The 14079-nt window shown below is 48.8% G+C and overlaps 1 protein-coding gene across 1 annotated transcript; it reads left to right on the top strand.

The window, feature by feature from the left end:
* The first annotated feature begins 39 nt into the window (after positions 1 to 39).
* CCDC87 (coiled-coil domain containing 87) lies at positions 40 to 2879 on the top strand. The gene has a single exon (XM_004051603.5). It carries the CDS (start codon positions 40 to 42, stop codon positions 2584 to 2586), a length of 2547 nt encoding a protein of 848 aa, XP_004051651.2. The 3' UTR covers positions 2587 to 2879.
* Positions 2880 to 14079: the final 11200 nt, after the last annotated feature.

Here is a 14079-nt window from a genome sequence, read left to right as displayed (position 1 = left end):
GCTTTCTGTTCCTGGACGGTGGCGGCCGCCGGTTCTAAGATGGAGCCACCGAAGCCCGAGCCTGAGCTCCAGCAGTTTTACCACCGGCTGCTGCGTCCGCTATCGCTCTTCCCCACTAGGACGACGTCCCCAGAGCCTCAGAAGCGCCCCCCGCAGGAGGGCCGGATTCTGCAGTCCTTCCCTCTCGCGAAGCTGACGGTGGCGTCGCTGTGCAGCCGGGTGGCCAAGCTGCTGGCCGGCAGCGGGATAGCAGCGCGAGTGCCTCCTGAGGCCCGACTACGTCTCATCAAGGTCATCCTGGACGAGCTGAAGTGCAGCTGGCGGGAGCCGCCCGCCGAACTTAGTCTGAGCCACAAAAACAACCAGAAGCTGCGGAAGCGGCTCGAGGCCTACGTGCTGCTGAGCAGCGAGCAGCTCTTCTTGCGCTACCTGCACCTGCTGGTGACCATGTCGACCCCCAGGGGGGTCTTCACTGAATCAGCCACCCTCACCCGGTTGGCCGCCAGTCTCGCCAGGGACTGCACACTTTTCCTTACTAGTCCCGACGTCTACCGTGGCCTGCTCGCCGATTTCCAGGCCCTGCTGAGGGCAGAGCAGGCCTCTGGAGATGTGGACAATCTGCGCCCTGTCTGCCCCGCTGGGACGTTCAAGCTGTGCCCTATCCCCTGGCCTCACAGCACTGGCTTCGCCCAAGTGCAGTGCTCTAACCTCAACCTGAACTACCTCATCCAACTCAGCCGTCCACCAGAGTTTCTCAATGTGCCAGGAAGGATGGATCCAGTGAAGGAATTGAAGTCCATCCCTCGGTTGAAGAGGAAAAAGCCTTTCCACTGGCTGCCCTCCATAGGAAAGAAGAGAGAAATCGACATCTGTTCCTCACAGATGGTGTCGCTGCCCGGCTATCCTGTGGCCCCCACCAGCAAGGCTTCCCCCTCGTCTTTCTACCCTGAGCTCCGGAGAGGCCAATCCATGCCCTCCCTGCGTGAGGGCTGGAGGCTGGCAGATGAGTTGGGCCTTCCTCCACTCCCATCTCGCCCCTTAACCCCGCTGGTCTTGCCTACAGAGAGCAAACCAGAGCTGACTGGGCTCATCGTGGCTGAGGATCTGAAGCAGTTGATAAAGAAGATGAAGTTGGAGGGGACTCGCTACCCACCACTGGACTCAGGCCTGCCTCCTCTCCTGGGGGTTGTGACCTGTCACCCAGCTGCAGGGCATCGCCTGGAGGAGCTGGAGAAGATGTTGAGGAACCTCCAGGAGGAAGAAGCCTCTGGGCAGTGGGACCCCCAGCCCCCCAAATCCTTTCCACTTCACCCACAGCCAGTGACCATTACTTTGAAGCTTAGAAATGAGGTCGTGGTCCAGGCGGCTGCCGTACGGGTCTCTGATAGAAACTTCTTAGACTCTTTCCACATTGAGGGGGCCGGAGCCCTGTATAACCATCTGGCTGGTGAACTGGATCCCAAAGCCATTGAAAAAATGGATATTGATAACTTTGTTGGCAGTACTACCAGGGAGGTCTACAAGGAGTTGATGAGCCATGTCTCTTCTGACCACTTACATTTTGATCAAGGGCCCCTAGTTGAGCCTGCAGCAGATAAAGACTGGTCGACCTTCCTGTCCTCAGCCTTTCTACGTCAAGAAAAACAGCCTCAAATCATCAACCCTGAGCTGGTTGGACTTTACTCCCAGAGAGCAAACACTTTACAGTCCAATACTAAGAAGATGCCCTCCCTCCCATCACTCCAAGCAACCAAAAGCTGGGAGAAGTGGTCAAACAAGGCCTCCTTGATGAACTCATGGAAAACCACCTTGTCTGTGGATGACTACTTCAAGTACCTCACCAACCATGAAACAGATTTCCTTCATGTCATCTTTCAAATGCATGAAGAAGAGGTTCCTGTGGAGATTGTGGCCCCTGTCAGAGAGTCCCTAGAGATTCAGCACCCTCCCCCATTGCTAGAAGATGAAGAACCAGACTTTGTGCCAGGTGAGTGGGATTGGAACACTGTGCTAGAGCACAGGCTAGGAGCTGGGAAGACACCCCACCTGGGAGAACCCCACAAAATTCTGAGCCTGCAGAAGCGTCTGGAACAACTGTGGTCCATGCTTGAGGTCCCTGACAAGGATCAGGTGGACATGACCATTAAATATAGCTCCAAAGCCCGCCTGAGGCAGCTGCCTTCACTGGTGAATGCCTGGGAGCGGGCCCTGAAGCCCATTCAGCTGCGGGAGGCATTGCTGGCTAGACTAGAGTGGTTTGAGGGACAAGCTTCCAACCCCAACCGCTTCTTCAAAAAGATCAACTTGAGCTCCAGTCACTTCCTGGAGGAGAATCAGATCCGAAGCCATCTCCACAGAAAGCTCAACTTAATGGAGTCTTCTTTGGTTTCCCTCCTGGAGGAGATAGAGTTAATCTTTGGCGAGCCAGTGATCTTCAAGGGGCAGCCCTACCTGGACAAGATGAAGAGCGACAAAGTGGAGATGCTCTATTGGCTGCAACAGCAGCGGCGGGTTCGCCACCTGGTCTCGGCCCTGAAGGATCCCCACCAGTCAACCCTGTTCAGGAGCTCAGCAGCCAGCCTTTAGTAGCTCCTGGGAATACCCCTATTACGCCTTGACCAGGCCCAGTGCCCTCAAATGCCTCCCTCACCCCTAAATGGCCAGCAGCTCATCTAGACCTCTTTACTGCTTTGGAAGAAGAAATATTTGTCTATATCTGGGAGTGGAGGGTTCAGGAACATTATGCTTCCAACTATGAAGGGATTGAGACTAAAACTATTGTTTTCTTAGTGAAATTCTCATGAAAGAATCCCCAAGTCTAGTAGTCCCATTATGTCAAGCCTTGCACAATACAAGCCAAATCTCCTGTATCAAAAGAACTGAGACCTTGGAGTTAATTGTAGTGGGAAAGGTCAGAGGCAAAGGTGATCTTTGGAACAACTCACTTTAGCATTCCTATCACACTACATTAAATTGTCACCTCTTTTAGTTCTCAAACACTATTAGGAAGAAGAAAATTCATTAAATTTTTACCAGTTACGTGCACATGGTACAAAGTATACCAGGATGTGTACTGAAAAGTAAGCCTTCCCATACCCACCTCCAATATCTGTTTCGTGCTGTGGGGATAAGTGTTACAATTTTTAAATTTAATTTAATTTTTATTTATTTATTTATTTATTTATTTTTTGAGACAGAGTCTCACTCTGTTGCCCAGGCTGGAGTGCAGTGGTACGATCTCAGCTCACTGCAACCTCTGCCTCCCTGGTTCAAGCGATTCTCCTGCCTCAGCCTCCTGAGTAGCTGGGATTACAGGCGCCTGCCACCACGCATGGCTCATTTTTGTATTTTTAGTAGAGATGGGGTTTCACCACGTTGGCCAGGCTGGTCTCAAACTCCTGAGCTCAGGCGATCCACCTGCCTCAACCTCCAAAAGTGCTGGGATTACAGGTATGAGCTACAGCACCTGAATTTTTTTTTTTTTCAATTTTAGAGACGGGGTCTTGCTCTGTTGCCCAAGCTGGAGTGCAGTGGCCTGATCATAGCTCACTGCAGCTTGAACTCTTGGGCTCAAGCAATCCTCCTGCCTCAGTCTCCTAAGTAGCTGGGACTACAGCTGCTCACCACTGTACCTGGCTAATTTTTTGAGTTTCTTTAAAAAAAAAAAAAATATATATATATATATATATATATATATACACATACACATACACACACATATATATGTGTGTATATATATATTATGTGTGTATATATGTATGTGTGTGTATATATATATATTTTTTTTCTTTTGAGAGGGAGTCTTGCTCTGTCGCCCAGGCTGGAGTACAGTGGCGCAATCTCGGCTCACTGCAAGTTCCGCCTCCTGGGTTCATGACATTCTCCTGCCTCAGCCTCCTGAATAGCTGGGACTACAGGTGCCCACCATCACGGTCAGCTAATTTTTTTTATTTTTAGTAGAGATGGGGTTTCACTTTGTTAGCCAGGATGGTCTTGATCTCCTGACCTCGTGGTCCGCCCACCTCAGCCTCCCAAAGTGCTGGGATTACACGCGTGAGCCAACGTGCCTGGCCCCAAATATATATATATGTATATATATATATATTTGAGCTAGGGTCTTGCTCTGTTGCTCAGGCTGGAGTGCAGCCTTGAGTGGGGGATTTCATTTCATTTTCATTCATTCATTCATCCATCATATATTTGATGTACATTGTCTATGGGTGTGGCAATGTGCTAGGCACTGAAGAAGCAGCAATCAGGAAAGCTGAGAAATCTCTGCCCTCAAGGAGTAGGTTCAGACAGAGCCAATAAACACATACAGTGGAAATAATGGGGGAAAGAGGCATGGGGAGGCCTGTGGATCACCCATGACCTGCAGCCTCAGAGACATTCCCTTCCTCCCATGAGAGTCTCGGCTAAGTATAGATTCTACCTGAGCCTAACCAAGCTCTGTGATCTGGCCTTTGTGTTTCTCACCTCATTATAGTTTTATCCTATACCTACAAGACATCATCATGCTCACTTCACAGGTGAGAAATGCTCAGAGAAGCAGAGCAATTTGCTCAAAATCTTAGAGACCAGGTCCTTCTCTGTCATCCAGGCTGGAATGCAGTGGTGCAATCATAGCTCTCTGCAGGCTGGAACTCTTGAGCTCAAGCCATCGTCCCACTTTGCCCTCCCAAAGTGCTGGGATTACAGGTGTGAGCCACTGCATCAGGCCTGCTCAGGTCTTACAGTTAATAAGTGATAGATCAAAATGTAAAACTTGTGCTTCTGTGGACACCATCAAGCAAGTGAAAGACACAGAATAGGAGAAAATATCTGTGATCATAAACCTGATAAGGGAATCGTATCTAGAATATATAAATCTTAACAATTAAGAAAGGCAAATAACTCAGTTTTTACATTGGTGAAGGATTTGAATAGATATTTCTCCAAAGAAGATATACAAATGGCCAATAAACACATAAAAAGATGCTCGATATCATATTTACTAAAGACAGGCAAATCAAAACCACAATAAGATACCACTGCACACACACTAGGATAGCAATAGTCATAATAAAAAGGACAACATGGAGGCCGGGTGCAGTGGCTTACAGCTGTAATCCCAGCACTTTGGGAGGCTGAGGCTGGCAGATCACCTGATGTCAGGAGTTTGAGACCAGCCTGGTCCACATGGTGAAACCCCATCTCTACCAAAAATACAAAAATTATCTGGGTGTGGTGGTGCACGCCTGTCCCAGCTACTTAGAAGGCTAAGGCAGGAGGATCCCTTGAACCTGGGAGGCAGGGGTTGCAGTGAGCAGAGATTGCACCACTGCATTCCAGCCTGGACAACAGAGCAAGACTCCATCTCAAACAAAACAAAACAAAACAAAACAAAATCATGCTGAATGAAAGACACCAGACACAAAAGATCACATATTGGATGATTCCATTTATATGAAATATCCAGAATAAGCAAATTCATAGAAATAAAAATTAGATTAATGGTTACCAGGGGCCGGGGGAGGTTGAGGGAAATGAGAGTGACTGCTAACAGGTATGGGGTTTATTTTTGGGGTGACAAAAATACTCTAAAATTGATTGTGGTGGCCGGGCGCAGTGGCTCACACCTATAATCCTAACACTTTGGGAGGCTGAGGTGGGCGGATCACTTGAGCTCAGGAGTTCGAGACCAGCCTGGGCATGAGCTGGTAGATTTCGGGGGTCTTTGTGGGCATTAATGAGCAGAGGTATGGGAAACCCCCTGCTAGGCACAGTGATTGGGCTGCTCAGCACATAGCAGTTGCCCAATTTGTTTTTTCTTTTTCTTTCCTCCCAGGCCAGTGGCCTAGTCTCTTAGCTGAGTTCATGGTTAAAAGCTGACAACAATTAGGAGTCTACAGGACAGAAGACTTTAATGGTTGGGGCAAAGTGGGGCAGTGGGGCTCTATGAGTAGGCAGTGAGCACAGGGCCATGGCAGAAGATGAGATGGAACCAATGTCAAAAAGGACCTCCTGGCCGGGCGCGGTGGCTCACACCTGTAATCCCAGCACTTTGTGAGGCCGAGGCGTGTGGATCACCAGAGGTCAGGAGTTCAAGACCAGCCTGGGCAACATGGCGAAACCCCATCTCTAATAAAAATACAAAAACTAGCTGGGCATGGTGGCGCACACCTGTAATCCTAGCTATTCGGGAGGCTGAGGCAGGAGAATTGCTTGAACCTGGGAGGCAGAGGTTGCAGTGAGCCAAGATCGCACCACTGCACTCCAGCCTGGGCGACAGAGCAAGATTTTGTCTCAAAAAAAGGACCTCCTGTGCCTTGTTCTCCCTTATCCCCATGGTAGCAGAAAGACACAGGCTTTGGAGTCACCCAATTTCTACTATTTATTTATTTATTTATTTATTTATTTTTGAGATGGAGTTTTGCTCTTGTTGCCCAGGCTGGAGTGCAATGGCACGATCTTGGCTCACTGCAACCTCTGCCTCCCGGGTTCAGGTGATTCTCCTGCCTCAACCTCCCGAGTAGCTGGGATTACAAGCATGCACCACCACTCCCGGCTAATTTTGTATTTTTTTAGTAAAGACGGGGTTTCTCTATGTTGATCAAGCTGGTCTCCAACTCCCGACCTCAGGCAATCTGCCCACCTCAGCCTCCCAAAGTGCTGGAATTACAAGTGTGAGCCACCGCGCCTGGTGAGATTTCTTTTTAAAAATATTTTTCTTGTTTGTTTCTGAGACAGAGTTGTACTCTGTCAGCCAGGCTGGAGTGCAATGGCACGATCTCGGCGCACTGCAATCTCCACCTCCTGGGTTCAAGTGATTCTTGTGCCTCAGACCCCTCAGAAGCTGGGATTACAGGCATGTCCCACCATGCCTGACTAATTTTTGTATTATTAGTAGAGATGGGGTTTCACCATGTTGCTCAGACTGGTCTTGAACTCCTAAGCTCAGGTAATCCACCTGACTCCCAAAAGTGCTGGGATTACAGGCATGGACCATTGTGCCCAGCCCTTGAGATTTTTAAAAATTATTATTATTATTATTTTTTAAAATGGAGATGGAGGCCGGGTGCGGTGGCTCATGCCTGTAATCCCAGCACTTTGGGAGGCCAAGGAGGGTGGATCCCAAGATCGAGACCATCCTGGCTAACATGGTGAAACCCTGTCTCTACCAAAAATACAAAAAATTAGCTGGGCTTGGTGGCGGGTGCCTGTAGTCCCAGCTACTTGGGAGGCTGAGGCAGGAGGATGGCATGAACCCGGGAGGCGGAGCTTGCAGTGAGCTGAGATCATGCCATTGCACTCCAGCCTGGGCAACAGAGCGAGATTCCGTCTCAAAAAAAAAAAAAAAGGAGATGGAGTCTCTGTCTCTACAAAAAAAGAAAAAAAGAGAGAGGCAGAGGCAGAGAGAAATATGTTGCAGGTGCGACTGGCTGGAGCCAGTGTTGTGGGCAGTAAAAGAATTTACGAAGACAATCATGGGGAAAGAAAGGCAGATTTATCAGAGGAAAGTACGTTGCAAGGAAGCAATGGGCAGCACAGCAGAGAAGGGGCTGTCTGCAAAGAGGCAGGGGCTGGAGGGAAGTTTTACAGGGTTGTCCTGGAGGGGCTACATGCGAAGTGAGGTATTGGGGAACAGAAGTTGTACCAGTGACTTGTCTGTGATTAACTGTCTCTTGGAACAATTGTTCTCCCCCACCTGGGACTCCTCTCTTGTTGCTTACTGATTTTATAAGTGTAAAAAGTAAAGTAGAGATTCCTCTTCAAAGAGATTTTCCTCCCTGTCTAATTAGGAATAAATAGTAACTTCTCTTAGAAGCAAAATGTATTCAAATATCTGTGCTAACATTCTTAGATATCTGCTAGCTGTAATAAAAAAATCAATGTGCTTTGTGTTCTAAGCTCCCACAATTTAGCCTAAATACTTGCCCTGGCATGCTTATACTGGTCCAAGCAAGCATTAGGTCATAGCCTGTTCCTCCTCCTTATTTGGAGGTGTTTTTACCTTTCTCAGCATTCCACAAGTTACTTCCTTCTTCCTTTGTTCTCTGCCTTTGCCTCTTTTAGAAAGTTCTAAGTTGCTAGCCAATCGGGACAAATACAGAATGTGAGGTCCCCTTCCAGCCAGTGGAAATTGGACACAGCAGTAGGGTGGATCCATCAGGTTATAAACAACCCAGTCTCCTTTGTTCGGTGCACTCTTGTGGCAAAACTGCTGGTGGGTATACCCTTTCTGCGGGAAGTAAAAATGGCCTTGCTGAGAAAATTAAATTTATGTTCAAGTGCTATTTCTTTGTGGCACTGGGGAAGAAGCATTTCTAACATCAGGACTCCACAGATATAGCAAAAACAGAGAGAGAGAGAATTTATAATTATTCCATTTTCTTTAAGAAAATTTTTTTGGGCCGGGCGTGGTGGCTCACACCTATAATCCCAGCACTTTGGGAGGGCCGAGGCAGGTGGATCATAGGTCAGGAGATCAAGACCATCCTGGCTAACAGGGTGAAACCCCGTCTCTATTAAAAATACAAAAAATTAGTCTGGCGTGGTGGCGGGCACCTGTAGTCCCAGCTAATCAGGAGGCTGAGGCAAGAGAATGGCATGAACCCGGGAGGCAGAGTTTGCAGTGAGCTGAGATCGCGCCACTGCACTCCAGCCTGGGCAACAGAGCGAGACTCCATCTCAAAAAAAATAATAATTTTTTTGTAGGCTGGGCACAACGACTCAGGCCCATAATCCCAGCACTTTGCGAGGCTGAGGTGGGGTGGATCACTTGAGGTCAGGAGTTTGAGACCAGCATGGGCAACATGGCGAAACTCCATCTCTGCTAAAAATACAAAAATTAGGGTGAGTGCAGTGGTTCACACCTGTAAACCTAGCACTTTGGGAGGCCGAGGCAGGTGGATCACTTGAGGTCAGGAGTTCGAGACCAGCATGGCCAACATGGCGAAACCCTGTCTCTACTAAAAACTCAAAAAATTGGCCAGGTGTAGTGGTGCGTGCCTATAGTCCCAGCTACTCGGGAGGCTGAGGCAGGAGAATCGCTTGAACCCAGGAGGCGGAGGTTGCAGTTAGCTGAGATGGCACCACTGCACTCCAGCCAGGGCGACAGAGTGAGAATTTAATCTCAAAAAGAAAAAAATTTTTTTTTGTAGAGACAGAGTCTCACTATGTTGCCCAGCCTGGCCTCAAACCCCTGACCTCAAGCAATCCTCCCACCTTGGCCTCCCAAAGTGCTGGGATTACAGGCACGGGCCCTCCACACCCGGCCCAAACAGATTTCTTGCAGCTCTTGCATCACAGGCTTCCACACTTCTCCCCACCCCCACCCCACAGATGGTGGTGTTAGTCCAGGTGTGTGTCTAGCTTCAGGTTTTAAATCAATATACGTAAATCTGACCAAACCTCCAAATGACGACTTGCCAGCTGGTTAAGGCAGGGATTTAATTGTTAAGATGTCATGCCCTCCTAGGTCTGCAGGCCTCAGACCACCTAAGATGACCTTTTTAAATTAAAAGATAATTCCTGAGAAGGATTTTGCACTGAGCCCAAAGCAAGGACTAGCTGAGTATTATTATGATTGTTGTTGAACGTCTCCTCTGAGTTATGCAAAGGTGAGGTGAGTTAGAAGTCATTCTGGGATTATGGTGTAACAGGAAGCTTTTGGAAAGCTCTAAAGTGCTATAGCCTGAGATCTTGGCAAAGAAGTAGTGAGGAGGATGTGAATCCATTTGTGTATGAGGCCCTGGGGCCTTTAGGGGTGGGAGTGGAGGTGGGGAAAGTCAGTATCCCAATCTAACTCTTGACGTGATTCAGCAGGAAAATCTGGAGGTGGATCAGAGCTGCCCACGCAAGGCTGAGGGACAGTCCCTGAGGTGAATTCAGTCCAGGAAAGAAGTCTGGTCTCAAAACATGAGGCCCATGGCCGGGCGCGGTGGCTCACAGCTGTAATCCCAGCACTCTGGGAGGCCAAGGTGGGCGGATCACCAGGTCAGAAGATCGAGACCATCCTGGCTAACACAGTGAAACCCCATCTCTACTAAAAATACAAAAAATTAGCCATGCGTGGTGGTGGGCGCCTGTAGTCCCAGCTACTTGGGAGGCTGAGGCAGGAGAATCGCTGTTCAACCTGGGAGGCAGAGGTTGCAGTGAGCCGAGATTGCGCCACTGCACTCCAGCCTGGGGCCTGGAATGTCTATCCTTCTATCCATCTATCCATTCTATCCATTCATATGCCCATCCATCCCCATCCATTTATTCATTCTACAAATATTAGGGCAAACCAACTAAGGGCCAGGCCGTGCCATTTTTTTTACCCTTGTTGACCTTAGTCCCTCTTGGGAGACCCAACCTTATCATACTTGATCAAATTCACCTATACCCCATCTTAAGTAATGTGATATTGTAAATTTTTTTTTTTTTTGAGATGGAGTCTCGCTCTGTCGCCCAGGCTGGAGTGCAGTGGCACAATTTCGGCTCTCTGCAACCTCTGCCTCCCGGCTTCAAGCGATTCTCCTGCCTCAGCCTCCCAAGTAGCCGAGATTACAGGCGCCCTCCACCATGCCCAGCTAATTTTTTGTATTTTTAGTAGAGACAGGGTTTCACTATGTTGGCCAGGCTGGTCTCAAACACCTGACCTCGTGATCTGCCCACCTCGGCCTCCCAAAGTGCTGGGATTTCTGGAGTGAGCCACCGTGCCTGGCAGTCGTTGTTTCTGAGGCAGAGTTTTGCTCTCTTGCGCAGGCTGGAGTGCAGTGTTAGGATCTCCCCTCACTGCAACCTCTGCTTCCCGGGTTCAAGCAATTCTCCTGCCTTAGCCTCCCCAGTAGCTGGGATTACAGGTGTGCGCCACCATGCCCAGCTAATTTTTGTATTTTTAGTAGGGATAGGGTTTCACCATGTTGGCCAGGCTGGTCTTGAACTGCTGACCTCAGGCGATCCACCTGCCTTGACCTCCCAAAGCGCTGGGATTACAGGCGTGAGCCACCGTGCCCGGCCGGTTTATGTTTAAGGAGGTCCCTCCAGCTGTGGCCTGCAGAGGAGCTTGTTGGAGGCAGGAGTGGATTCGGTCAGGCAAGCAATGGTGAGGGCTTGGTCATGAGCGGCAGCTGCGGGAATGGGGAGAAGTGGACAGATTGGAGAGATATTGGGGGGAGGGCTGGACTCCAGGGCACTTGGAGATGGGCTAGACGTGCGGCATGAAGGCAAAGGAAGAATCGATGACATTTCCAATTCTCTGGACTGAAGAGCTGGGGGAATAGTGATGCCATATGCTGGGATGGGAGATTCCTGAGGACGGGTGAGGATGAAAACAATACGCAGCTCTGGCTAAGTTTGACATCCAGGCGTTGATGCTATGTAGGTGGTGTGAAGCGCAGGGCCCAGATCTGTCCATTTTAACTTTTAGCCACACGTAGGGGATGTAAATTAAGGCTGATTTTTATCCGGTGATGCCAAACTCCTCTCTGGCCGTGCCTCCCTGACTCAGTGGCTGCGCTTCGGAGTGCAGTGGCTGCGTGGGAGGTGAGAAGCCTGCAACTTCTTCCAGGGCTCCTAACACTCGGGAATGCGCAGGACCGAGCCTCAACAGCGCCACCGTGTGTCGATAATCATGACCGCCGTGGACCCCCGACTCCAGTTGCTCCGCCAGCACCCTCAGAAACCAGTCCTCCCTCACTCCCCTGCTCTTTCGGATTCTGGAACGCTTAGTGGTGGGAAGAAGGGGTGGCCTCAAAAGAAAGACGTAGGCCGGGCGCGGTGGCGCACGCCTGTAATCCCAGCACTTTGGGAGGCCGAGGCAGCGGATCACTTGAGCCCAGGAGTTGGAAACCTGCCTCGGCAACATGGCAAAACTCCATCTCTACTAAAATAATAATAATAAATAATAACAATAATAATATAATAGTGTAATATTGGCCGGCCGCAGTGGCACACGCCTGTAATCCCAGCATTTTGGGAAGTTGAGGCAGGTGGATCACTTGAGGTGGAGACTTCCAAACCAGCCTGGCCAATATGGTGAAACACCGTCTCTACTAAAAATACAAAAATTAGCCATGTGTGATGATGCTGTGTACCTGTAATCCCAGCTACTAGGGAATCTGAGGCAGGAGAATCACTTGAACCTGGGAGGTGGAGGTTGCAGCAAGCAGAGATCGCGCCATTCCACTCCAGCCTGGGTGACAGAACAAGACTCCATCTCAAGAAAAAAAGAAAGAAAGAAATCTGCATTTCCATATGCACAGCCTTGGTCAGGATCACACTAGAAGACATCTGAAATGGTCATTGTGAAGTGAGACTGTTCTCTTTTTTGTTTTCTCTTCCTTCCTTCCTTCATTCCTTCTTTCTTTCTTTTCTTTTTTCAGATGAAATCTCATTATGTTTCCCAGGCTGGTCTTGAACTCCTGGCCTCAAGTGATCCTCCGTCTTTGGCCTCCCAAGCAGCTGTGATTACAGGTGTGAGCCTGGCTTGGGACCACTCTTAAATACAGACTGACACAGGCATGTTAACTTCAGAGACATGATCTTGTGAATGGTGAATGACTCCTTGTAAAGATCTGAACTCATGTAAGGAAAATTCTTTTGATTTACATTTAGCTACATTCCTGGAAAATTCAGTATATACTAAAACTGTGTATATAATATAATGTGTTTACATAACTAACAGAGTTAGGGTTTTCAGTTCATAACTATAAACAGGTTTTCCACTCATGTAAATAACTTATAGGACATTAGAAAGTTGTGCAGTACATGGAACAATGATCTGTTTTGCAGGACTGTCCCAAACACTGCAGGGTGTCCAGCATGCCTGGCTCATGTCTACTAAAGATCAGAAGAGCCTAATCAGGCCAGGTGCTCTTTCTGTATGTACAAATAGGCTCCAAAAACAAAGTAACTTGCTCATGGTCACATAGTCAATTTGAAGAGGCAGAACCAGAATTAGAACCCAGGTTGGTCAGTCTGACTCCAAAGGCTATGATTTTACCCTCTTCTTAAATTTTTTATTTAAGAGAGATGCAGGTTTCTCTGTGTTGCCTAGGTTGGACTTGTGGGCTCAAGCAATCCTCCTGCCTCAGCCTCTCAAGCAGCTGGGATTAGAGGCACCCACCACCACACCTGGCAACTTTTTTTTTTTTTTGAGACAAAGTCTTGCTCCGTCTCCCAGGCTGGAGTGCAGTGGTGCAATCTCGGCTCACTGCAACCTCTGCCTCTTGGGTTCAAGTGATTCTCCTGCCTCAGCCTTCTGAGTAGCTGGGGTTACAGGCGCATGCGACCACCCCTGGCTAATTTTTGTATTTTTAGTAGACGCAGGGTTTGCCGTGTTGGCCAGGCTGGTCTCGAACTCCTGACCTCAGGTGATCCACCTGCCTTGGCCTCCCAAAGTGCTGGGATTATAGGCATGAGCCACCGTGTTTGGCAAGACCCTGTCTTTAAAAAAAAAAAAAAGAAGGCCCAGTGTGGTGGCTCACGCCTGTAATCTCAACAGTTTGCAGCAGTCTGGGAGGCCGAGACGGGCGGATCACGAGGTCAGGAGATCGAGACCATCTTGGCTAACACGGTGAAACCCTGTTTCTACTAAAAAAATACAAAAAATTAGCTGGGTGTTGTGGTGGGCGCCTGTAGTCCCACCTACTCAGGAGGCTGAGGCAGGAGAATGGTGTAAATTAGCGAGACTCCCTCTCAAAAAAAAAAAAAAAAGAGAGAGAAAGAAAAACAAAATAAATTAAACTTTACTCCCATGTAAGCGTCTCATGCTCTACCGACTGAGCTTGCTGGGCCCTCCACTCTCTTGTAAAAATTGCTGCAGATTTTCATGCGCGTCCATGTGAAGAGACCACCGAACAGGCTTTGTGTGAGCAACATGGCTGTTTATTTCACCTGGGTGCAGGCAGGCTGAGTCCAAAAAGAGAGTCAGCAAAGGGAGATAAGGGTGGGGCCGTTTTATAGGATTTGGGTAGATAAAGGAAAATTACAGTAAAAGGGGGTTGTTCTCTGGTGGGCAGAGTGGGGGACACAAGGTACTCAGTAGGGGAGCTTTTGCTGGTTCTAGGACAGGTAAAATGGGGGAATTGTAAGGAGAGTTTATAGGCTTTA

The sequence above is a fragment of the Gorilla gorilla genome, chromosome 9 (genome assembly GCF_029281585.2).
Source record: "Gorilla gorilla gorilla isolate KB3781 chromosome 9, NHGRI_mGorGor1-v2.1_pri, whole genome shotgun sequence".
Taxonomy (NCBI): Eukaryota; Metazoa; Chordata; class Mammalia; order Primates; family Hominidae; genus Gorilla; species Gorilla gorilla.
The sequence above is the reverse complement of the archived record's forward strand: the minus strand, read 5'-3'. Positions and strand labels throughout refer to the sequence as shown.

What these genes read in the sequence shown, in the direction of transcription:
- CCDC87 (XM_004051603.5), top strand. Translation starts at nt 40, where the DNA reads ATGGAGCCACCGAAGCCCGAGCCTGAGCTCCAGCAGTTTTACCACCGG.